This window comes from Etheostoma spectabile, chromosome 2 (assembly GCF_008692095.1).
Source record: "Etheostoma spectabile isolate EspeVRDwgs_2016 chromosome 2, UIUC_Espe_1.0, whole genome shotgun sequence".
NCBI lineage: Eukaryota > Metazoa > Chordata > Actinopteri > Perciformes > Percidae > Etheostoma > Etheostoma spectabile.
In genome coordinates, this window is record NC_045734.1 from 24,871,411 (window position 1) to 24,899,184 (window position 27,774).

General features: G+C 38.9%; 1 protein-coding gene across 3 annotated transcripts in view; it reads left to right on the forward strand.

Moving 5' to 3' along the window:
* Positions 1-27,774, forward strand: part of mad1l1 (mitotic arrest deficient 1 like 1) — a 61,710-nt gene that overhangs the window by 26,536 nt on the left and 7,400 nt on the right. For all 3 annotated transcript variants that reach the window (XM_032528643.1, XM_032528649.1, XM_032528645.1), the window contains exons 16-17: positions 5,071-5,302; positions 11,204-11,397. In XM_032528643.1, coding sequence (XP_032384534.1) covers positions 5,071-5,302; positions 11,204-11,397 — 426 coding nt within the window. The remainder of the gene's footprint in view (positions 1-5,070; positions 5,303-11,203; positions 11,398-27,774) is intronic.

Genomic DNA, 27,774 nt, shown 5'->3' on the forward strand with positions numbered 1-27,774 from the left:
ATAACAGAATTTGTAGTGATAGATAGCAGCCTGTATATCTTACAAACATTACTGCTTGACAAAAGAAAAGGCCACAACTCAAAACTGGCATGAAAAGGAAAAAGGGGGAGACCTCTATATGGACATTAAGAGAGTATCAAATGTACACGTTACTGGTTCTCACACTCGCTTTCTTTTGTAACACATTGCTAGATTGCTGTAAATGAAAATCAGCAACAAATTAAGAAAAACCCTCAACAGTTACGTGTATTTCTGAACGTTGTCCCTGGATACCGGACGGTTACTCTGGATAATCAACAGACCTTGGGTCCAATAGTTTTTATTGGTTCTTAAATAAGAAAAAAGTAGTTTTATGAAAAAAATGTTGTTGGTGAACTCTCTGAATCCAGAGTAACCAGGACTCCTTTTCTTTGATTCTGTTTGAAGTCAGGAACTCCCATGTGTTTTTGATGATGTGACGTGAGTGGAAGAGGTTTGCTTCTCTACTGTCTCTTCTGTCTCTCCGTTCAACCTCACTTCATCAGTTCATGTGGTTCAAGGGTTTGTGTACTGTATGTGCCTTACTTCTTTGTTATTTTTTGATAGTACCCCTCTGCTCTCACACTCATGCACAATCACTTACCTTTAGTGTGTCACCTGTTCCATCAGTGACTCATGGGTCCCCTGTGGTCATTGCTGTGTTTAGTATAGAAGTGGATGCTTCAGAGCGGTTTGTTTAGCTGTGTCAAAAACAGACATTGTTCTCTGGACTTTGGTCCCCTCCTTTACTGTCTGCCCTTCTTACTCTTTCTATGCCTCCACTCCCTTTCTTTCTTATGCTCCCAATCTTCTGGTCTTTTGCTCTCTTTCCCTGCCTCTTGCTCTTTTTTTTTTTTTTTATAACAGGCTCTGCTCCCTGTTATTAGATGTGTTGTTATTGTTGTTCTATGAATAAGATATGTAGCCTTGGGCACTTAGGATGGCACTCCACCTTGCTGCACTGTAAATACTGTGTGGAAGAGTAGGCTGTATATATGCATGTAAACACACACACACACACACACACACACACACACACACACACACACACACCACCACACACACACACACACACAAAATAGGCCAACTGTAATATTAAGCAGTTTGTTTACATCCACTTTCAAACTCAGGCAATTTTTTTACGTTGCTGCAGTGAACTAAATTAAAATTCATAGTTCACTTTCCCTTTTTTCTGAAATGCAGACTTGCATGTGCAGTGAAAGGTAATGATACCTTTTATCTAATTGATGTATGATCATCCCTAACTGATTTTTAAGATTTCATGTTTCTTATTTTAGTGGCTGATACTTAAACACTTGATTACTTTCTTGTCTGTTGTACTCTCTTTTTCTGCACAGAAGGTGAAATGGATGACGATGACCTTTTTTTTCCTCCAGTTTCTCACTTTAGTTAGATATAAGGAGAGTTCAACCAATTAAAAAAGGATTACGCTGATTCTTGGCTTACTTTGAAAGAGAAATACGTTTCCTTTTGTTTTTTCTGTCGAGCAGTCAATTAAAACTTTGCCCCTCGGCTCGGTCCAGGCATTCAAAAAGTAAAATATGAATGCCATGGCCAAATCATTCTAATTTTCTTTAGCTTGGCCTAATTTTAAGGAAGTGTGATTGAAATAGTTTTTCGCTTTTTGACAGCATGTCGCTGTTGGCTGCGTTTTGAGGACCTTTCTCCTCTTTTTGTGCTAGGTTTATGGCTCTAATCTATGTATCTGTCTCATCCATTTTTCTTGCTGTTTATTACAACACGCATAAAGAGGCATCCTTAAATAAACCCTCCATGTACAGAACTTCAAAAGATTTGTCCAGGAAGAAAATAAGCCTTAAATATATCTGGCTGTGACGTGTGTGCAGTCCAGTTGAAAATGTTTAGATATAAATACACACATTCTCTGTTCCTTTTTTTGGAAAGCTCAATCCTTCTGTTCCTTTTAAATTATACAAAGCGTTATTTATAAGCGTAAAAGTCATTTTCCCCTTACACTGCAGGCAATGATAACCCAACTCTCTTTGTTTCGTGTTTTTTTTCTATGTCCTTCACTGTTTTCCATCTTCTTCATAGCCCTTTTCTCCTTGTCTGCCTCTTGCTCTTCCACACGCCTGTAGTTTATTTGGCAACCATCGCTTGGGGACATATGGAATCTAATTTAGCCAGTAATCAGGAGCTTAGATTGGTCTGTGTGAATGTTCTGTGTCCTCTTGTTTTGTTTGTATCCTTATATTGGCATTAAGCTAAGATAGACTCCTCATTTACCCAGACATTAAAGAGTAAAAAGAAAACAAAGCAAAACACAGATGGAAATGAAGTTGTCAGGTAACGACATACCCATTTTTGCTTTAGCTTCTTATTTTGTATTCTCTCTTTTTCTTTCTAACATCCATCTAGGACTGGGCAATACCAAAACCTAAAAAAATAGGTATTTTTGTACCTAGATAACGGTAATATCACGATATAGATATATGGGAAATGTCAACTCTTCTGTTGCCCATGTTTTAGTTTCAGCAAATTAAGTGTTTATAAAAAAAATCACTATACTATTTAATTAGCCTACATATTTGTTATCTATGCAAGTGTATATATGTACCTTAACATGATGTGCTTCTACGATTAGACATTACACAACACCACATTTAATAAATACTTGCATTTGCTGCAAACCAGTACAGGGTATTCTGCTGCTGTGGTCCACACTGCTCTGTGCTGTGGCCAAAGATTAGCACACTGGGAAATCAAGCAGGTAGGCAGTCTGATGCTAATATCTTCACTGTAGGCTCCTGTAGCCTCTGTAAAGAGGATTTTGGCAGGCTAGGTAAAGCAGAGCAGTCAAAGGTTACACAGAAATTGAATATCTTTAGATAAAAGTTGGAAATGTAGTTACTTGTTTGAATGCCCTGCTTCCTACACAAGCAGACCTGCGTCGTCCATGCCATGTTGGCGCCACCATTAGTTGCATCGGATAAATATGCAAAGTGATTCATTAAATTCATGCTATGTCATGTAAAAGTCTAAATCTGTTTTTATTCTCCATCTAACCATCTTTTGAATGCGCATTTCTTATTTAATTCATGCCCACTTTTAATTTTTACCCAAAAAAAAAGTGACTTATTGTCTCTCAGGCTTCCACTCCGCTAAGGAGACAACAAGTAGCGGCAAATGACGACAAAAGAAGATCTGTATTGAACAATAGATGGGAGCTTTACTGTCATTGCATGTTAAACACAACAACAATTAGTTTGGCAGCAGTCCGTGAGCTATCGATGAGGCTGTAACGTTCCTCGTATTATTAATACAAACAAAGAAACATTTTATTTTCCATATTGTTTTGCAAAGTGGCAGCATGGTGGCCCTCTGGTTAGCACTGTGGCCTCACAGCAAGAAGGTTCTGGGTTTGATTCCAGGTGGTTCTGAGCCTTTCTGCTAGGAGTTTGCATGTTCTCCCCACGTTTGTGTGGGTTTCCTCTGGGTGCACTAGATTCTCCAGATCTGGAGTTGGTCCCCAGTAAATGGCTGCCCACTGCTCCCTTGAAGGCTGGGTTAAATGCAGAGACTGAATTTTGCTACATGTGTGTGTGACAATAAAGTACCTTTTATTTATTAAATGGTTTTCCACCAGTTGAGGTGTGACTGGCCCTCTGACTGGAGAATTAGTTCCACCAGCTCTTTACGTTGATGCTTGGTTATGTTCACATAACAGTAGTGGATGGAAGTGCGCAGTAATTCATACCCTACATTCAATACATTTTCTTTTGCCGATTTTTCTTGAAATTAAGATGCTGTTTTGTCACATAACCAAGAAAGGTCAGACTTGCTTATAAAGCAACTTGAAGTACTTTAAATAATGTTTTAAAAACGTTAAAAAAGCAAGCTCTTTTACTGTCTGAAAGCAGTGGTAAGCAAACAGAATGGAGACAGGGCCATTTATTACATCCAAAACCTTTTTTAGCCGCACTTGAGTAGACAATATGAAAAGTAATTTGAGATTAAATGGCGACAGAGTGTGTAATATGAAGCACTTTTCTGCATACATACCTCTCATCGCTTCCATATTTATTCCTCTGAATCAAAGTCAGCACACACTGCTGATGGTTTTTATAAAATTCCTGGCCTTTTGATTCTGAAAGTATGTTAAGGCTTTTTTGCCATGTCCATTTTCAACACAAACACTTCACATAAATGCGCAAGTGCATAGTTTTCGTGCGGCCGTATCTGGTGTTTTGTTTAGCAGCGTATTCTAAAAGCCTCTGAGTTATTATTTGTGATAACTTAAAGAGCTGTTTACTTGATCGATAAGGGAAAAACGTGCACTTGGGAAGAATGGGGAGAGACTCTAGATATCAATACTTTTTAGCCCTTTGTTCTTTTTAATTCAAACCAAGATCAGACAGACCTCAATTGACTACATGACCTGCAAACTTCCAGATAAAGTCACTCCAAGCACAATGACCGCTGAACAAAAACTGACGGTGTTTGGTCAATTGTAGCCAATACAAACTACTAATGATAAATGTATATACATAATTCATAAGCTGCAACTGCTTTAATAATCAATTACTTAAATTATATTTCCAAACAAAACCGTCAACTGCTTTCTGGTTCCAGCTTCTCCAATGTGGAAATTTGAGTCTTTATATTTTGCTATATAATTGCGTTTTGGACTGTTTGTTGGACAAAAGACATCTGAAGATGTCACCCACAGTCAGTCAATGATTTTCTTTGGGATACAACAATGTTTCAACAGAAAGGAAGTTGCTAGTTGGGCATGAGATGTATATATCAATATCAAAAGAAATGTCTTAAAGTCGTTACTAACAACCTTTTTATTGGCCTGCTTTATTACCGCGTCTAATGCTGTTTTAGTCATAATTTGACTACACAAGGTATTCATTTTCAGACCCTGCTGTATAAATGAATGCACTTTTCTCAAGTTAGGAAAACGAAATGAAATTACTATTAATAGTATGTCAGTTCTTTATTTCTTTAAAAATCTTCAGACATCCAGAGTGCAGGCAAGAACTGATCTTTATCTTTCTGTTTCAGGGAGACTATGATCCCGTCAAAACCCGAGTTCTCCACTTCAAAATGAACCCTACTTCTGTTGCCAAGCAACAGCGCCAGCAGGATGTTGAGGCTCTTCAGGAGGAAGTGACACGTCTCAGGGAACTTGTGCGCTCATTGCAGGATGGAGGTGCCATGGGCCATTCACAAGACGAATCAAGTATGCACGCCCCCAGCCTTGGCCTTGGTTTTCCGCCATCAAAGGAGGTGCTTGGTAAGATCAACAACGCAGACACACATTTACACACTTGCAATAAATTGACTCTTCAATGAAACAGGGTTTGGCATTTACTTTGTCTATTTTCTTATCACATTTCCGTTACCATAAAGTGATGAGAGATACCATAGATGAGATAAGGACCACAGCAAATGTTATAGGAGAAATAAATCTTGACCAACACAAATAAAATTGATGTAGGACACAGTAAGTACATGTACAAGAAAGGCTTGAGCTGTAATTACGTAGTTATTTACTTATTTGATTACTTATTAAGGTTATTAAGGTAAATGTGGGTAAATAGACTGTCATAGTTAACATTGAAGAGCAATTTAGTATTGTACTACTTTCCACACTGCACACTTTTGACATTTGTTCAGGTCCTGATCCCTTTTTGGACTAATGAAAACTAATAAATGAGAGAAACTGTTCACGTATGCCCTCTATTGGCTGCATCTTAAACCAAAGGAAGAATGAAATTGCTTTGCTGGCCTTTGTCCTTCTAGTGTGAGTCTTATGACAGGCAGTTTGATGGGAAAAGTGTAGTTATGACAGGGTTAAATATTTAATTGGAGTTCAGGGCAGTTCAGCGCTGGAAGTCTGTTGGCTAATTTGTCAACTGAGGACCACAGTGCTCTGCTCTCCCTCTCTAATATTCACTCTTCCTCTGTCTCTCGCTCACCTAACACTCCTCTTGTCACTTCTCCCTTTACAACTTCCAACTACTTTTTCCTTTGTTAGGCTTCATTTCACTCTTGTCTTTTCTTCTGTCATTTTCCCCTGTCTTTAATTTAGGCTGTCTGCTTCTGACCTATTTTTCTCCTGAAGTAATAATTGAGTTTCCTACCGTTATGTTTAATTTACCCTCTAGCAGAGAATACAGACCTAATTTATGATACCTGTTCTTATCTTTAGACCAGTGTCAAAGTAATAAGATGTCTGGACAAGTATCAAAGATAAACTGAATACATTTCATGTCTTTGCGATCAGCACAGACTTGTATAAAAACAAAAGTGTTCTTTCATAACTCTATTGTTCGTTATTGACCCTTACAACCTCACCACAAAATCTAAAATAATCTTTGAAAGTTGTATCTTGCAAAACAAAGTGCTTAACAAAAACCCTACTTGTTGTTTTAAGACATTGGGGGTTTTGAGACTTTGTTATAATGAGAATAGTATCATACTATTAGTCAGTTGGAACGTTTTGTGTAAATAGCAATTAGTCATTGACGTCTTATTGTTTTCCAAATTTTTCCACATGTTAACTAGTCTGAAAATCCAGACCCAAATCCGAACGATTAAGGGTCTGGCATTGAGTGATGAAAGTTTCCCATCTCGAGGGGCGGCACCAAGTGTGTATTTGAAAATCTCACTGCATGCAATTGGATAACACTACGACCAATCACAACAGCACACAGGGTGACGTATCCATTGCACCATTCACTTAGCTAATAGCAGAGCTAACTAGTAGATTAAACTGGACTCGTCTGTTTAGCTCGGCTCTGGCCCGCCTATATCAGATACACCGATGTGATTGGTGCAGCCCAGATACAAGGGTCTAGTTAATGAGCAGCATTACTCGATGCCAGAGTAAATCACTGAGCAAATTCCCATTGTGGTCTTGTGAGAACTCTGGATTTCCAGGGTACACGTTGACAACAAATTAACAGAAAAACACAATTTAAAAACAACGAAAGAAACAAAATTCAACATAATGCATTTATTCAAGTAACTGAGAGCTGAAGATCACATAAATACAAAACACACTTTTACCCATAAGAAGACGAATAAAATAAACATAACTGCGCTAATGTTAAGGCAACTTACCACAGAGACGCCACAGACTGTAACGGGATGCATGGCTCACGTCTGCAGGGGCGCAGCAGAGGCTACTCACGATACACAGGTAAATAACTCATTCAAAACAAGATTTAAAAAAAAGAATGAATCAAGACCTTTAACAGTGTAGAAATAAACTGATGGCTGATAATAAATGATATTAAATGTGAATTGAGATGAATACCCAGTGATAGCAAGTGAAATCATTAACTCTGCTACACAAACACAATTATTGCAGTCATGAAATGTCCATTTACATTCTAAACTGTTGGTCATGAGAAGCTTTTTAATGGCAGCCATTTTTTTTATTATAAATAGACAGCCCTGTTTGTGTATAGGTGAGCAGTGCTACCAGTTACCTTAGAGCTAAGTATGACAGTATAACAACAGTTGTGATTTCAAAAACATGTTAAATGAAGTCTAGGATTACAATGACAGGATTCATTCTTTAATTTGGCTCATGTTTCACCTTGAATGGCCTTCTATTATACTCATCAAGCATTAAAAATAAATTAAACCAGTGAATAAAGCTGTTCTGAGTATTATTCCTGGCTTTACACACGACTACATTTTGTGAATAAAGGATTTTATTTTTTACTTCTTCTTGGAAGCGCCCTGAGGATTACTGCAGTGAATGTGAAAATATTATTAAATATATAGAGTTTGAACTGAACTTTAGTTGTCTTCCTGCTGTAAGGCTGTAAGGCTTCTACATATTAACACATCTTGTCAGTGCTCTGTGGTGTAGCCAGGAATTAGACTATACCACTTACAGATTAATCTGTCCAGGCATTGATTCCCCTACTTTTACTGCTACAGTGTCACCCATCTCTGCGTTACCATCTCCATGCTGAGGGATTTGTGTATATGTGATAATGCTTTGGCTGCATGATTTATTTTTAGAGTGAAATGGTGAATTTTTCATACATTTCACTGTAGAACATTGTCCTTTCTCCATTTGACTCTATGACTAGAAGTCAGAAGAAGAACAAGAAGCACAGTCAGGACAATATTACACTTGAGTTGTGTTACCTGGCCAGATCGGTCACCATTTGCAAACTCCTGCTGTTCTTTGTTGGCAAAGCAACACATATTTTTTTCAGTACCATTTATCTTCATTTTTCCATGTTACATTCAACAGATACATATGCATACATTGGGCAAAGTTCAGGTTGGAAAATGGGCAGTCAAACACATATAAATAATAGGCTCCCCTGTGTGCAGTGGAATTTCTTGACAGCTTTTAAGAGACCTGTAGAGACCAATTAAGGGCAAAAGTCAGAAGTCACTTACTTTGTCAAAACTTGACAGTAGTAGAACATGTCTTACCCCTAATGCATTGATGTACTCACTATTACACATTGGCATATTTGTGTGTGCACTTGTACATGTCCGTCTTGACATCGGCAATGACATGTTTATTTCCCAGTGTACGTGCTTATTTGTCTGCATGTTGCAGTCAGTTTAAGCAGTGTCTATTCCATACTTGTCACTTGAGAGTTTGCCGCCATTTTCATTGCAGTTTGATAGCTGTCATATAGTGACAGTTTTGTCACAATGCTGAAGTCTTGAAACAGTATTTATCAGCACTGACTGACACTCAAGAGGAGCCCAGTCACCCAGGAGACAGACGGGCACACAGACACACTCACATACTCTTTAAGTTTATACTTTTGAGCCTTTACTTGTTTGATTATGAATGCTACAAATGTAATAGGCTCATAAGAGAATAAAATAATAATAAAAATACTTCTACATCTAAATGAACCACTTTTACTGTAAACTGTTGCACGGCTATGTGTTTTTAATAGCACCAAATAATTCAGAATTTGTGAATAGCTGTTTGCTGTAAGAACGTAAATTCATTCAACCTTTATTTATACTCGAGAGATCATTATGGGGCAGCCCTCATTTACAATGACATTAAGTCAAATTACAAAGACAAAAACAAAGCAACACAGATAACAGTGTTTCCTTTAGGATTTTATTTAGCATTTGGATTTTATTTAGCACTGGGGGCGGGACAAGTACAAGTTTGCAGGTTTAAAACCAGATTTCTAAACTGGCACAAGTGAGTGGATTTTAAGGAAGTGCTGCAATTTGTTCCAGGAGCCAGGTTGTCCTATAAGTAGTACAATAGTACTGGTTATAGGGCTGCACGATTATGGCCAAAATGATAATCACAATTATTTTGATCAATATTGAGATCACGATTAATTATAACGATTATTTGTTGATTTTAACCATAACCTATTTTATTGTCACATCGGCTATTTATTACTGCTTTCACATCCATAATGTGCTACATTCCTCTTATGTTGAAGTTGTATGTTGTAGGCCCGTTATCTACCGGACAAAATATCAAGTGGGGTTTTCGTACCTCATTACGGTGCCACTTAAATGTCTGCGCTGCTCTCTGATGCTCCTAAACAGACGTTAGAGGCAACAGAAACATCGCTGCATGTCACACTATGACACAGCATGTAACGTTAACGTTAGCTACAGTAATAACTGGATTAAAAAGGCTAAAATGCAAATGTGTTGCTGGGGACCAGTGTGTGAGTGAAAGGGGGCGGGGCTGCGCAGAGTGTAAGAGGAGAGATCCAAACACGGACACGGCTTTACTGAAGAAATAGGTCATGTAACGCATGTAAAAACAACCGCAACAACTGGAGCGTTCTATAAACGGAATGACTCATTTAAAATATCGCTCGATCATGCAAATTTGATCATGGGAAGCCAAAATCGTGATTGTAATTAAAATTTGTATAATTGTGCTGCCCTAACTGTTTTTTTGATAATTCTTATTAAAGTAGATTCAAATTCGATTGAGTGCAATGCTTTTGACCTTGAAAAAAAATAATCAAAACTACTATGAGCATTTTATCTGCCTAATGTCAAACAGTTTTGCTCCCCTTTTGAATTATCTTTGTTAATTCTCTTTCTGTTCTGGCTGTTTTTTGTTACATGTTTTGACACAACTTTTTTGTGAATAGTTATTGACAACAAAACTCACTGCTATCTAAATAGAGCAATTTTTTTTGCATGCGGCCCTTTTGAAAGGATAGAGCCCACACACACACACTCACGTTTTTCAGTGCTTTGTGGTGTAGCCAGGAATTAGACTATACCACTTACAGATTATTCTGTCCAGGCTATAATTCTCCTACTTTTACTGCAACAGTGTAACTCATCTCTGCGTTACCATCTCCATGCTGAGTGATTTGTGATAATACTTTACCGGTTTGATTTATATTTACAATGAAATGGTGCATTTTTGATTCTTTTTCTGTTCTGCCTGTTTTTGTTACATGTTTTAACACAAGTTTTTTTTGTGATATACATAGCTATTGACAACAAAACTCACTGCTATTTAATTAGAGCAATTTGTCCACTTTTTTTGCATGCAGCCCCTTTTATAAAGGATAGAGCGCAAACACACGTTTTTGGCAACATCGTGGAAATGTTTACCTCTTTGTGGCTTGTATGTTCGCCTCACTTCATTCACCATTTCTAATGTTACAATATATTCATGCACAATCCCACATACTCAAATGCATGTGTCACTTTTTCTGCAGTAGTAACATTATACATTTCTTCCCATAACAACTCACTTTTGCTCTGGCAAACTAATTTCTCAGCCTTCTCAAATCAAGTCTTCCAATTAAAGCAATTACTGCAAATTGATTTTAAACAAATTAAAATCCATCCACCATACTGCTTCTCCTCTACACAAATCTGCTCCCAGCTCGGAGACGCAGCTGGCTGTTTGTCCCCACCACTACATGTTGTGCATTATAGTGGATTGGTAGACCCTAAGAGAGCAGATGAAGTGCCTCAGGGAGTCTATATTTGATATGGAGCTGTCCATCTATGCTGTATTAGCTAAGTGAGTTGAGCATCTACTTGTGGAGCCCTGTGGAAAAGAAGTCTTGCACGTGTTGCAGAATCTTAGAGGAAAATGTCTGAGTTGCTCATGGATACAGAGTGATGTTATAAAATATTGTGTCAGAATACCTGACTGATGTATTCTCCCTACCTTTTGTGTGTGTTGCAGATTTACGTAAGCAGATGGAGAGCTCCGAGCTCCGGAACCAGAGGCTGAAGGAGGTGTTTCAGAAGAAAATTCAGGAGTTCCGCACAGTCTGTTACGTCCTGACCGGTTATCAGATGGATATCACCACAGAAAACCAGTACAGGCTCACCTCAGTCTATGCAGAGCACATGGACGACTCCTTGCTCTTCAAAAAGGTATTTTACATTTAAGGCTGGGCAATGTTGACACATATCGCACTGTTTTTGAATACTTTAATATTGATATAATTTGACATTATAATTTTGGTGCTTTCAAAGAGTCAGTATTTACAGACAAAGAGATAACGGTGACGCTTGAGTGTGTGGTAAACTGTAACATGACCTTTAGGACCAGAAAGACACAAATTGACACTTTATCACAATTCTAGCTATACATCTATACCTACACACTTGCTGAGATCAGATACGGTTGCATGTGGCTATGAGCCACTGGCAGTGTGTATTTCTGTAAGCATACGCACCCTGATAATTAACATAGAAGTGTGAGGTTACAAGGGGGGGAAATTGTCAACATCAAAATTCCTACAGGCTACAGCATCTGTGAGAGTGTTTATATCTGTCTTGGTGGGATCTTAGACTAATGCTTCAGGAAGTGCAACTTTGACCTTGCAAGGTGTTTCTTTTCACCCATTTTTTTTTTTACTGAATCCCTCATCTCGACGTTTATGCACCATTACGCCACATTATGGCTTTGTGCACTACTCAGCCATGCAGGGAGAGGAACAGGGTCTCTCTCTCTCCTCTCTCTCTCCTCTCCTCTCTCTCTCTCTCTCTCTCCTCTCTCCTCTCTCTCTCTCTCTCTCTCTCTCCTCTCTCTCTCTCTCTCTCCTCTCTCTCTCTCTCTCTCTCTTTTGTGTGCAATGTCGCTGGGCTGCATTAATCGATCACTGCTCCCCATACACACATTGAGTGGGCTAAATAAAGACCATATGTGTGTCTGTCCCTTAGCAGTTGAGCTAAATCCTTCTCTTAAGTAGCTTCAGTGAAAACATCCTGTTGTGCTCCCTTCGCACTTACCTTATTGTCTCTTTCCTTCCCCTTCTCCTCTCTCTCCATCCTGTCATGCTACACTTTTTCTCTTTATCTCTTTTTGTTTATCTCTCCCCTTCTCTCTGTTGCTTTCTGATCTGAGTGTCTAGCAGGAGCTAATCACTATGTTGTTGTGTTATGATAGGGGGCCTCTACCAGTGAGGTAGAAGGCAGCTTTATTATCTTGGCAGGGTGATTATAGTGGTCAGGTGCTAGACTGTTGCAACTGCTCATTACTGCCTTGCTCATGGACTCACTTGAATGCTAGTGGAGTCAGAAAAAAACATGAGTACAAGAATATTGGGGAGATTTGAGTGTGCATGTAGGCATATTTTTTTTTTCTTTGCTGGTGTGTCCAATCTGCTCCATTGAACCCACCTGCAACCCTGCCAGAAGAGATAATTCACTGTCAATACTTATTAACCTCAAGCAGCATTCACAGAACAAACATTCACACACACAAACACAGTCGTGATACCATCATAGTGCGCACTGTCATGCTCAGATGCACACATACTCACTCCAATCTCACAATACACCCCCCCTCCTTTTTGGTGAGAGCACAAGCATACATATGTACAAAGACATTCACACAAAACCAATGCTAAAACTACCTGTATTAGTATTCCGGGTGTTCTCCACTGTCGGAGTGTGTATGACACACCCCTGGTGGCCTATGGGAGCAACGAGGCCTGTACTACTAATGGAATACGACACTAGTCACACGTACAAAGGAACAGCCACACAAAAATGCACATGAATAACAATATACATAACACACTCTTGATGCGTGTGTGTGTGACTGTAATCTGGGTTGTGTGAATATAAAGTGGACTAATTGTAGGATGAGGTAGGAATAAGTGGAGAGCAAATGGGGGATTTTGGACAGGAAGTCTTTACTAATAGGATTCTAATGTTATTCACCTCCGCAACAGGGTTGCCAGATAATCCTGCTAATATCCCCCTCTAGCAGAGGCACCCAAATCCCCCTCCTATGGTGTAAGCTGTTTAACCTGCAACTGTCACATTCTCTCTCATGCATTCATTATATCAAATTCTCATTCAAATTATTTCTTCAACCTTTATTTACAATGACTTTTCAGCCCTTTTTAAAATCTCTACAGTTTGGTAATCAAAACATCTCAAGTTTAATTGTCAAATGAGAGGCCTTTCTGTCTCTCTCACTCATTCAGTCAATCATGTGTGAGTCTCAGCAGGGATTGTAGAGAGACACAATGATAGTAAGCATGGCTTCAAGAACGGTTTTGTTTATTCAGTCTTTATCACTAACTTGGCTCAGAGGTTATAATAATTTTTCCCCCATTTCACCTGTAAAAAGCATCAACTACTAATTCAGTTTTTTGGGGGGTTCACGAGAATACTGAAACACTACTTCAGTGATGCTAACGTATATAAACTTGTGTTTCAAATTGAGAGAAAATTTGTATTTTATTTCCTTGATTAATCATTTCATCTATAAAATGTAGGTACAATTCAGAAAAAGCTGCTCACAATTTCCCAAAGCTAAAGGTTCAAAGCTCAGTCCAAAATAATTATTCAGTTTACAATAATATGAAAAAGCAGCAAGTTCTTGCTTTGAATAAGCTGTGGCTAGACATTATAAGATTGACCATGTGTCGTAAGACGTTGCAACTGTAAGATACGGTCTGGAATAGTAGAAACAAGGACAGCATGTACAGCATTTTAACATCAACAAAATGGTGTGTGGTGTGTTGTGTGTGTGTGTGGTGTGTGTGTGTGTGTGGTGTGTGTGTGTGTGTGTGTGTGTGTGTGTGTGTGTGTGTGTGTGTGTGTGTGTGTGTGTGTGTGTGTGTGTGTGTGTGTGTGTGTGTGTGTGTGTGTGTGTGGTGTGGTATGTGTGTGTGTGTGCGTATATGTGTGTGGTGTGTGTGTGTGTGTGTTGTGTATGTAGTATGTGTGCGTGTGTATCTATGTGTATACAAAGTTACTTATTTCATTATTGCATCAACTTTAAATTCAGATAAATCCAGATGTACACCCCCACAGCATTTAGTTAAAATGTTTTGAATTTTACATAAATTTGTTGACTTCAAAGCAACAATAGTCTAATTATGTTGGCACCTCCAAGCAGTTGTTTTTACAGAACAAAGTCAGAAGTTAGAATGTGTCTTTCAGTGGTGTGAGATCAACAGTTGTGCGTGTCAAAGTTTGAATGTAACTGTGTGGCTCTTGAATAATAGTGTTAAGAACAAGAACCCGTATGATGCAACAGCTACTTAGTCATAACTAGTTCATGTGCATAAATGCTGTTTGTCAATTAATAATGGATACATGCAAGGTTATGTTTAAATGGCTTTGATGACTGAATTATTTAGGGAAAGTGTGCAGAACATGTTTGTGTATTAGCCTGAAATGAGCATTTGTGTAATTTATATTTTTAGCTCACCCCTAGGTGAGAGGGCTGATTAGCATCAGTGATTAGGTATTTACGAGGCTCTGCTAATCAGTGAGATAAACACCTTAGCTGTGTGAGCCAGTGAGTTATTTGAACCTTTTTCTTCCAGAAGTTTCAAGGAGATGGAGGCACTACTCGCATTAAACAACATTACCATTTTCCCGATTAAAGGTTCGGATAAACACAAAGTCCAAAAAGTCTTTTGTTACAGGATACAATAGCTTTATTGACAGTTTTTCTTTATTGCACACACCGTGATTAGATTGCTGCAGGCCCAAGAAATTTAAATTTCATCTAAAATATTATAAAAATAGTTTATAATTTATTTGTGTAATGCTGGCTATAGACGGGTAGTGAATGAAGCAGTGCATCTGTCAGATAAAGATAAAAAAAACAGGCATATTGTAGACAAACAAGTCCTTAAATTTGTGTGTCGCTGTAAGTAATCTCCCAGAACAGACCCACTGCTGGGCTTACACACTACTGCTATTGATTAGCTCATTAACTAACAAACAAACAAACAAACACACAAACAAACACACACACACACACACACACACGCACGCATATACACACAGAGCTCTGCTTGCTACAGCAGTGACTAAAAACTTTTAGATGTTCTCTATCGACAGACTGACTTTCCTGTCTTTCCTTCCTTCCTTCCTTCCTTGATGCTTCCTTGACACTTTTCTCCTTGGTTTTTTCACCCCTCTCCTAATGAAAGGAGAAGATAAAATCTCAGGGCCAGCTCATTAAAACATAGTCCCAATTAACTGTCAACCTTCTCACCAGAGAGTGGTGGAGGGAAAGAAAAGAATGTATGGAGGGATGGTGATAGGTGATGCGTCGACAGAGAAAAAATGTCAATAGTGGCACTGGTTTAAAGAAGCAATAAAATTGTGTCTTTTGAAAAAACAAAAATAATTAGTTTCTGTGTGAGAGTGAGAGAAGGAATCGGAAAGTTAATAAAGTACAGTTTATGAACACTGTCAAGTCTTAATGACACTGTGTCTGTTTTATCAGCGACTTGGGAACGATTAATGCCACACAAATGTGTGTTTGCCAATGAATGCGTATGTGTGTGTGTAAGACAGATTGTAAGCCATCACTGCTTGAATGGTTGAGTCACTCGTCTGTTATAGCTATAATAATAACTGAGCAAAACCCGACTATCAGTGTTGCTGCTGGCCACAGGGCCAATAAGACTCGTGCCATGAGAGGGGTCAGGAGCTGGAGCACTGTGGCCCAGCTGAGCCAAAAAGGTATATGGTGTCACTCATACTCACTCAGTGATAAGCCTGTTATCTCCTGCCTCTCTCATTTTCTGACCAATCAGATTTAATGCCACTACTGTGTTAGTGTTTAAAGTGGCAGGCAGTGTGGCAGCTACTTAAAATGATAAGGGCCGATAAAGTGTTGTTTTGTTTTTTAACCCCTATTTATTGATTAGAAAGTAAAGGGAAATGAGCAAGTTAATTTTACAACGAAACACCAGTACTGCCTGGCAAAAGGCAAAGAGACTTGAGGGAGGAGGGGCTGGGGTCAAGGATAAAAAAAGAAATGTCTAAAGTTTAAAAAGACAGCAACACGCATCAAAACATTTCCAACACACCTACGACTACTTGAATACAATCACAACAAGCATTACATGTGACAACAAGCATTATGTTAATTACATGCAGCCTAGAACACAAGTATCGGGCATACACAAGCAGTAAGACAGGCAAAGCAAAACAACAGTAGCAAGAAATCAAGATTATTTTCATAGGACAACAGTAAGCAGCAGACGGCGGTTAAAGGCAACCCCCTGATACGAGAACAGTAGAAGTTAGAGCAAGAATGGCAGGTGCGTTGAGTGCGTGCGTGCGTGCGTGCGTGCGTGCGTGCGTGCGTGCGTGCGTGCGTGCGTGCGTGCGTGTGTGCGTGTGCGTGTGCGTGTGTGTGTGTGTGTGTGTGTGCGTGCGTGCGTGCGTGGTCAAGCAAGGAGAGCAGCAACGGAGTGAGAGTAGCATACGAGTGCGGCTGTGAAGAAAGTCGGATAAGAAAAAGACATAGCAAAGAAAATGTAAAGTGAGTTAACAGTGAACACTAAAAAAAAAAGGCTTCTCCAGACATGGTGTCTTCATCTCTTGCCATTACTGCAGGATTAAGCTATGAGCAGAGGGAAACTCCGCTAGCTGCTAGGCTAATTTATGCAGTGTAAAGGGCAATGGTAAAACACTGCAGCGCTATGCCGACCATCTCAGCTGAGAACGGAGAGTCTGGCTGAATCCTTCCCAGCCCTACTGTGTATTATGATTCAAGATTGAAGATTGCTTTTATTGTCATACCACAGCACACGGTAGTACAAAATTACGTGCAAAGTTCACAGCTTAAAAGAATACAGCACAGACACAATTGTGGAAAAGTTGAGTTATATGAATTTAAATAAATAAAGGCTGAAATGCTTATATGGGTGTGCAGAGCATGTAGAGTGATATATATAACATCTTAAAAAAAACAAAAAAACAACTGAAGTATAAATATCCAGAAACTAGATCCATACAGTTGGGAAAAGTATAAATACCCATATTTAAAGTAAAATAGTGCGGTAGAGAATAAGGTGCAGTCAGAACAGATACTAAGGTGCATTTCAAACAGATTATTTTGTACATTATATATTCAATTAAACACTACCTGTACGTAGATATCACAAATACTCAAGCCTAGAAAAAAATTATCTATCATGGTCTGTTTCCACTCTGTGTCATTTCCCCGCTTCCCATTCATTTCTTTGTGAGAGTGCAATGCATTCTGGTAGCGTTGCCGGGACTTTGGAGAAGCGGGGTGTTGAGTCGCCAGCTCGTTTTTTGCGTTGGATCCAGACACAATTATGCAAATGAAGAGCTGCCGGCTTGGTTTGCCGCCTCTCAAAAGCTGACAAAAATCTTTTAAACTGACCTTTGTATATCTGAAAGGAAGACAGATTTAGCAACTGCTTAGCCTATTTCTCGCTTTAAATGTTTTCAGAAACACATTTTGGTGTGTTATTTTCGTATAATAAACAAGATTGTATTCCGAACGAGCCGCCATTATGGTCGTTTTTGAAATTCGGGACGATGATGGTAATGTCACTCTGGTGTAATGTGGTTAAAAAAGTCATTGTTTTTAAGTTTGTGGATGAATGTTTGTGTGTATCGTTTGCTTATCTTAAATCTGTCCCTGCGCAAAATGGGTCTAGAATTATCAGTGAAATAACAGATCTGTAATGTGTTGCATTCCTATCGTACGCTGTTTGTTGGGTGGTCATCTAAGGTGTGTGTGTGTGTGTGTGTGTGTGTGCGTGTGCGTGTGCGCGTGCGCGTGCGCATACATGATCTCTTCATGTGTGCAAGACAAAGTTGAGAACAAACCATGAATAAGAAACTAAAAAGGATAGATGAGTGGGTGTTTTAAATATTTTGGGAAGAGAAAGAAGGCTTCCTGGGACTGAATTTCACTTTGCTCACTGACTGAAACAAAACACTCACTGATGTTTTGCTGATAGTTTTGAAGATAAACATCAGCAAAGCACTAATAAACAGTAAACCCAAAGGCTGATGGGAATACAAGAGTGAATAAATTAACTGCATTTCTGTGGATGTGGCTTTATGTTCTTAAACCTTCGGAGAGAAATCTTGGAGTTAAAATCCCAGAGAAGGAAGAGAATGTTGACTCTGATTTCTCCTGACAGTTTCCTGTCCTGCTTGCCCTCAGGGTGTGTATGAGTATATTTGTGTAGGCCTGTGCACACGCTTGTCAGTGTCACTGGCTCCTCTGGTCGATGTTCGGAACATATGTCTGCTGTCTCCATGGTAACGTGATACACCAGAACCCCACATGAGTCCACCTGAGGTTGTGACTTTTCCTGAGGTGGAGAAGGCGTCCCTAGTTCTGTCACAGACTCACATCAGTTCATACATTAATGTTGTCTTGATAACTCCGCAATCATGAGTTAACCCAGCCAGTCACATAATTCTATTTTATTCATTTACTGAAGACTGAATGGATGTTATGGTTGATGAATACTGCACTACAGCATATGTGCATAAAGCTTTTGTGGCTCCAGAGAGGGCTGTTTAAAGTCTGATAACTGCAGACTACAAGTTTGAAAATCTGGCGGTCTCGAGTTAAGGTGGGTGTCCATAAAAGCTTTGTTTTCACGGATGGGATTGCACCGCTTCCTGTGAGCTTGCCCCCAGTTTTCAGAGAAGCGGGCGTCGAGTTGCCAGCTCCTCATTTACATAAAGTTGAATCCAGCCACCTTTATGCAAATGAAGAGCTGCCGACTCGACTCCCGCATCTCCAAAGTCCCCGCGACGCTACCAGAATGCATTGCACAGCGGGAAATGACACAGACAGTGGACACTCTCTATTAGAAAGAAGGGAGTTTAACAGAACTGTCTAGCTCGCTCCTCATCTCTGCTTGAGACTAAGGGCTCAAGGCTGCATTAGCCGCTACTGGCATAACATACCCTAATCTCTGAGCCAGCTGTTGGTGGTCAGTTGTGCTGTAGATAATGTAAGGCACCAGTTTTGAGAATGAATGAATGCATGGAATAGCAAGAGGATATCTCTAGTTTGCATGCAACAATTTTGATCCTTTTGAAATTTCGAAGCTGAATCGTTCCGTGCTAAATCAGCGGAGTAGTTTTTAAAATTTTCTTTTCATGTCTTCCTTCAGTAAGTAAAGAGAATAAGAGAAATGCTAAGGGTGCACTTCACTATTGTAAAAACGTTTTATGCTGTAAATATTGTCTGTGCACAGTACAGTAAAACGTCACATATCTTATGAGCGTCTTCTGGGTATTTTTGTTTTCTGCCAGGACTTGTAATTGAGCCATCTATTGTTATCACCCAAAAACATCACGTTGATACACACAAACTGTTTAAGTTTAATTTGATATAGAAACCAATCTACGATTGTTTTTTTTAATCTTATTTATAGCTATGTATACTGTACATGTGATGTACAGTTTTGCCTTAAACAAGATGTTGACAAAGTAGCAGCACGCCTCAGACATACTGTAAGACCAAATTGAGGAATAAATGGCCAAAACAAAGTCCAGACAGAACTTAAACTTTAACAGTAAATGTGTCAGCAAAACGTAAGTTCACAGTATATCAAAAAAAACTCATGTTGCGGGTTTCTTAAAGGGCAACGATTATATAGCATTTTCAGGATTATAATTGCATTTTGTGCTTGTACTAGAAGATGTTTACATTCTTTTATGTAAAAAAAAAAAAACTTTTCTCATATTGCTCATGGCTGCTGCACCTGTATTCACCCTCTGTATGAAACGTTCTGTAGGAACACCAATATTAGACAACCGGACATGTCCCAGCAGTAAAATCAGCAGAATTTGGGAAGAAATTATCAACACTGGCCAAGGTTCCAGCTGCAGTATGTTGCGTTAGCATGTAGCTACTTAGCAATATGCTAACGTTAGATTGTAGTAGTAGTAGATTGTAACAAAGCAGCACTTTCTTCCGTCAAAAATTGCTTTTAAACCAAATACTACTAACAGAAAATGTTTCAGTAGTAATGTGACCTGGAATTGGGAGAATATGACCACACTGGCAGTCAAGATGACAGTTTCTACTGCCATTAGCATGTAGATACATGGGACAATGTAAATAATGCATTTGCTTGAAAAAAAAACACTCCAGTCCTGCCTACTTGGAGCAGATGACCAATCATAGAAGGTCGGCTTATAGTTGCGTAAGACTTAGTCGACAGTAGAAAAAAACTGTTGAAACCGGAGTGTTCAGAATAGTTCGAAATCTGAACGTTTTAGCTAACAAGTTTGTCTAAAATATGTTTACCTCATTATTTGAAAATCCAACATTATAACATTGTAGATATGACCGAAAACACAGAAAAGCATAAAATGTGACTTATAAAATTTCAACCACTAAATGTTGTTTACCAGTCCAGTTTGTTATTATTTTGAATCCTATCTGAAATGCATACTACATGTTTTTCTGTTGAGTTCTGGCTGAAAACCACACTGCATAGAAATGCCCTTTTCTCTATCTCACTTTTAATCCAGCCCGATTGACGTGTTTCTTCAGTATTAGTCCAGGCTTTGTTTAGCGGTACACAGAGGTCAGCACGCTGTCATTCTCTCAAGTCTAACCAGCTGATTAATGACCTGTCAATCACACATTAAATGTGACAACAAAGGCCGGGTAGTATTGCATATTAGGTTTTTCCATCTCTGCGACAAAATGATTAACATCTGTTCAAAACCAAACATTTGAGAAATAAAAACATATAACATTACAATTTAAAACCAACAGGGAAGCAAGTAAGAGTTATAGGTAGCATTTCTGGAAGATTATGCCACCACCATTATTAACAAGTATTAAGTAATGAATGCACAAATCTTGAGATTCCTCCATATGGAGATGCTCAGACAATTAAAGTAATTAATTAAGGCACATCTTAATTGTCAAGATTTCTAGTACTGACAACTGTAACATGTTTTATGTATTTATGCCAGTGAGAATCAGGTTGATTAGTCGTTCAGTAAGCTGCTCACAAAATAGTTATGTTAGCTATATGTAATCATTGGTTATTTATTGCTCAGACACATGAACAATGCTTTAAAAAAACGGTAAACAAATAGCTGATTAGTTTATAAATATGGATAGAATAGCTGCTGATTAAATAATTTTGGGTGGGAGCTCCACTCTCTAGCTTCCTTTTTCTCTCTGACATCCTCCTCCTGACTGCAGAAAAATGCCAAAATCTGCATTTAAATTGAAGGAAATTCATCTGCATATTTCTGAATATTCAATTTATTAGCCTTGTGTTTATTTCAACCCCACCAATCAGCAGCTTTGCCATGCATGGGAATTGGCAGCTGTAGATTATGATGATGCTGGTGGTGGTGGGACGTTGTTTGTGTGTAGATTGGTGGAGCAGTGGTGGGTGGAGGTGGAATCGGAAAAGAGGCAAAGGTGTAAATAAGAATGAAGTTCTATATACTGGAATTTCAATGCATGCCTCTGCCTCAGCACTGAGATGTATTGGAGATATATATATGCAGCAAAGCAAGAAGAGAATGAGACAGAGAGGGTAAGACATAGAAGAAAAGTCCCCTCATTAGCGGTGGAGAGCGGAGACCGACTGGTCAATCAGGTCAACTGATCTGTGAACTCCATGTCACCACCTCAATATAGACCCATCGGTCACATCCACGCTTGTATTTAACAGTACAGTTGAAAAGACCAGTGCAAAGTAGTATGTCATGTCTGTAGGCACAGTGAAGCTGTCTTAGAGCATTTCATAAAGGCTTAAAGGGCAGGGAGAGTTGTAATATAAATTGTCGGAGAGTTGTGATTAATTATCTTGTCAGCCAGTCACATTACCTGTCTTGCCAGTCAAAGTTGCACATAATAGAAACGGCTCACCAAATGGAAATGTAGAATGTAGAGCTTTTGGAAAGGAAAAAAAGTAATAAGTATAATAGTAATTGCAACTAAAGCGGTTAAAAAAGCCATAGTTTCAATAGTTTATTAAAGTCTTCAATATGATGGCATCAGTTGACATCATTTCACCAATGACTATCCCGAGAGAGGAAAAAAAATTAATTTGTTGACTGAGTGTTATTGATTAAATTAAATCAATTACAACCACCATTCAGCCGTATCTCATCACAGTAAAAATGTATTTTAAGAATTACAAATTAAACTCTGCTGTAGATAGACAAATTGAAAGGAGGACTATGACACAGATGGCTGCCCTGCGATTCTTGGCTGAGCAGAGGGGTGCTGATGGGGAAGAGACAGAGAGGGACGGAGTGAGGGAAGATTGACAAATGATTGGTAGAAAAGAAAATGATAGTTCGACTTTTGATTAAATATCTGGCCAGTGTGATGTGTGCAGAAGTCTGTGTGGTTAATTGGCATCAATCTGGTGTTGTAAGCGCAGTGTATGCTTGTACTTAACGACACTATGCTTTGGTGTAGCACTTTTCAAATTGGACCCATTCTACAGACATTAGTGTACTAGTGTAAAACAGTAGAGCATGGCAGATGTTGTCTGTGGCTGTCAGCCCCAAGCCCATCAGTTACTATCATAGTAAAAATAAGGTTGCTACTGAAGACATAAATCTTTAAAAAAAAAATGGAAAGAAATTTGCAACTAAGTCGATCCTTAAGAAATCATGTCAGTCTATGTTGTAGTGCAAAAATTATATTTGCCGGTACAATCTTCTCCACTGTATGTGATGATTTGCTGCTGTCCTCTGTCCTACATGCCACTAATTAAAATATGTTTTGACTTTTGGTCACACACAAAAAAGACACTTGAAGATCTCACTTTGTGTTAATGAAACTGCGATGGACATTTTACAGATTAAACTTAAAACCCACTTATTGAGGAAATTATCGGCAGACTTGCTGATTGTACATCACGTGCTGCGCAGTGCATATTTTTGTAAAATTGAGAATAAATTAAATACTAGAAAATATAGAGGCAAAGCTCATTTCTAGATCTTGTCGTTCACATGTTTCTGTCTGTCTACGGGCGTGGGCGTGCACCTTTACTCTGACCGTATCTGTTTTAGGACAGGAGCATCATTGTGATTCAGGCAGCATGCAGCTCCTTGGTTGGATGAGGTCACGATAAAGCCCCGCCCTGCATCTCAAGCCAGGAAGTATTGATTTCCTTTTAATTGGATAGACAAATGAAAAGGGGATGGATGGGGTAGCACTCCTCTCCATTGTTGAGGTCTATCCTTATTACATTTTGTCGGTAAGTTTGTCTTGGTAGATTCTTACCCCTGATCCTGGGAAACAAATGCAAGTTTTCTTCCTGTGTGTTTTTATGCTGGATGATGTTGACGTTGGTGTCACCCTGTAGGAGGGACCTGTGTTACTGGTTATTACTTCAACCTCACCTTATATTTTTCCTGCTTCTCGCTCTCTCTGCTGAATGACGGAAATCCAGTTTTCAAATATAAACAACCTGGTTGTCTTCATAAAGGTCAGCTATTGTTTAAAGAGTGAATATGCAAATAAGCATAGATGAGGTCAGTATTTGAATAAAGCTGATTTCAAAAAAACCTCTCCTGACCTTATCAACTTGTTTGAATTTTTCTGTGCATAAGAAAAACGATACGTGACAACAAAGCTAACAAGTGTTGCTGAATGTGTGGCCTACTGGGTCACATTTGTTTAAATTCTGCTTCTCTTTAAGCCATCAAAAAGGAATTTTGATTTTTGTAGAAGAACATACAATTTTAATTTTAATCAAAAACTTAATAAAAAGGTTGGTAAATATGGCCTTAATGGTTGTAATGAGCAGAAATGACCCGGCCACTCCATCTGTTCTCTAGTGCAAGATGGTTTACTGTACGTGAACAGAATCCCAGAGTGTTAGTGCCTGGTACTTCATTAGGTAGATTAGCCAAAATGAGTACGGCTAAATTTACAGTCGTTTAGGCACCTGGGTATGGGTCCTCTGTTAAACATTACCAGAAAAAATATGCTAATTCCCCTAATGTATTCATCGAATCAATTATGCTCTTATATTTTTGTAGTAAATTTCAATCATTTTAAGAATACTTTCATTTTTTTCAACCTGTTTTTTGCCCTCATGACAAACCATTAGGTTCAGCAGGTTCACTTCAGCGGTTAGTATCTCCAGTTTATCCAGAGCGTACCAGCACAATCACGTTTGATTTAAGAAAGATTACCCCCAAAACAAACTGTTACATTATAAAACACAAGCTTTTTGTTTAAAACCTTTTTTCTAAATTATTATTATTTAATTGTATATGAATAAGACAAAAACCTAGAACTACAATACTCCAACATAATAGATTAGGAGGTTTAAATATCCAGAATATTTGAATTGTGTTATGTATACTTTATGCCCGTCCACTGTCAAAGTGGTTTGAAGTAGAGTTAAAGATATAAAGAAAAACATATATCCTATATACATACATACAGATATGGGAATGTCCAGGAGTTGATACCTTCTGGATAGAAATAGCAAGAGCCTTATCGGATATTATGGATGTTATTATACCCTGCCTTCCAAACATTATTTCATTGAATGATTTTTGAGCCATAGGTCAAAAACATTCTGTGGAATAACAGCACGAAAGGGTAATAATGAGATGGATATATCTTCATGATCTAAATATACACCCTTGGCTTTAATCATATTTTAAGACTCTTTTCTTCAGAATTACCATTAGGATGAATAGGGGATGTTAAGGTAACAGAACGTCTTGCTCTAGAAATTGAAAAAGGGAAATCACTACTCTAGCCACATTGTAGATTGTATAGACAGATGGGAGGGCGGAGGTAAAGTGTAGGTTATGTTATAATCATGGAATATGTATTGGTGATGTAAATCTGTTGGTGAGGAATTTCTGGGTCTAACTTTTTGTTATGGTGTAAGTGTATTTTCTTTCCATGGATAACTGGCTAAATAGATTGGGCTGTTATGGTGGAATCAAGAGGGAAAGAGAATACAATGATAAGGTCAACTAAAACTGTATTACACACATCACAAAGTGGAATGCTTTAAAAACAGATGCATGTTTACATAATGTATATCAGTGTTAAGGTGGAATTTTCCAGATAGCCAATGATTCTGATATAAACCTGATGAATAGAAGCATTCCAACAGTTTAACATTATATATTTTTCTTACAAGAAAAGTAACAAGGTTACTTAGGCGGAAGCTCATAGGTTTTGCGCGTTCACGTGAGACTAAGGGCTGTCCCAATACTCATTTTGATCAAGGGATAGGGTTAAGACAAAAGGGTGTATGGCTCTTATATCCGAGTGAGGACGCGAGCTGACTTGTAAACAAGGGGTAGCCGTATACATTGCGCAACAATGACTGCTGCATCGAGCAGAGAGACCCATAAATGCAAGTATTTTCAGCTTAAATAATTGATCTAAAAATTACAAGTCTGTCATTACAGTCTTGTTTTGTGCTCCATACAGTCCTGTACATCGAGTGAGGGGAAAAAATGTATTTGGTCCCCTGCTGATTTTGTACATTTCCCACTGACAAAGAAATGATTAGTCTATAATTTTAATGGTAGATTTATTTGAACAGTGAGAGACAGAATAACAACATAAAAAAATACAAAAAAACGCATGTTAAAAATTGATTGCATTTTAATGAGGGAAATACTGTATGTATTTGACTCCTCTGCAAAACGTGACTTAGTACTTGGTGACAAAACCCTTGTTGGCAATCACAGAGGTCAGATGTTTCTTGTAGTTGGCCACCAGGTTTGCACACTTCTCAGTAGGGATTTTGTCCCACTCCTCTTTGCAGATCTTCTCCATGTCATTATGGTTTTGAGGCTGACGTTTGGCTACTCAAACCTTCCGCTTCCTCCACAGATTTTCTATGGGCTAAAGGTTGGAGACTGGCTAGGCCACTCCAAGACCTTAATGTGCTTCTTCTTGAGCCACTCCTTTGTTACCTTTGCTTTGTGTTTTGGGTCATTGTCATGCTGGAATACCCACCCACAACCCATTTTCAAGGCCCTGGTTGAGGGAAAGAGGTTCTCACCCAAGATTTGATGGTACGTGGCCCCATCCATCGTCCCTTTGATGCGATGAAGTTGTCCTGTCCCCTTAGCAGAAACCCCCCCCCCCAATGCAGAATGTTTCCACCTCCATGTTTGATGGTGGGGATGGTGTTCTTGGGGTCATAGGCAGCATTTCTCCACCTCAAAACAGTGTTGAGTGGCGAGTTGAGTTGTTGCCAAAGAGCTCCATTTTGTTCTCATCTGACCACAATACTTTTACCCAGTTGTCCTCTGAATCATTCAGATGTTCATTGGCAAACTTCAGACTGACATGTATATGTGCTTTCTTGAGCAGGGGGACCTTGCGGTCGCTGCAGGATTTCAGTCCGTTATGGCGTAGTGTGTTACCAATTGTTTTCTTGGTGACTACGGTCCCAGCTGCCTTGAGATCATTGACAAGATCCTCCCGTTTAGTTCTGGGCTGATTCCTCACTGTTCTCATGAACATTGCAGCTCCACGAGGTGAGATCTAACTGTTGTCACCTTTTCACCAAGCTGCTTGGCAATGGTCTTGTAGCCAATTCCAGACTTCTGTAGGTCCACAATCTTTTCCCTGACCTCCTTGGAGAGCTCTTTGGTCTTGGCCATGGTGGAGAGTTTGGAATATGATTGATTGCTTCTGTGGACAGGTGTCTTTTATACAGGTAACGAGCTGAGATTAGGAGCACTCAGCTTGTTACCTGTATAAAAGACACCTGGGAGCCAGAAATCTTTCTGATTGAGAGGCCGTCAAATATTTATTTCCCTTATTAAAATGCAAATCAATTTATAACATTTTTGACAAGCATTTTTCTGGATTTTCTTGTTATTCTGTCTCTCACTGTTAAAATAAATCTACCATTGAAATTATCAATGGGCAAATGTACAAAATCAGCAGGGGATCAAATACTTTTTTCCCTCACTGTTTATACCTGCAACCATGTTCTTAATTGAAACTTTTAAAATATCGCTAGCTTGCAATGCAAATGCTAATCGTTAACTGCTAACCATCAACAGTCCCACATTTCTCTGCCTTGAATGGACTCCATGCATGTCTACAGTTTTAACCATTAGCAGAGAATATTGTTTGATGGCAGTGCACAACACTGCTTGGTTTGGAGACATCGCTGCGTGCTTTAGATATACGGTCCTGTATCACACAGGGACGCAGGAGGACACACAGCAGCGGATCCACTTTCGGGCTGATAACAGGCAGCAGTTTCTTTCTTAATCATGTGTTCTTGTTGTAGCCATTCATTATCGTATTGGTACTTTATTATTGTAATCATTTCTAATTAATTCCTGTTCATGCACTTGGACTAGAGTGCGGATCGGGACGGATTTTTCTGTCCGAGCCCGGCCCGCGTCCGACAGAGCAGTAACCGAACCCGACCCGAGCCCGACAGGCATTAAGATATTTATGTCCGAGCCCGACCCGAGCCCGACACAGTTAAAATCGCATTTGTTTCTCATACTAATGACACATGTACGTTTGTT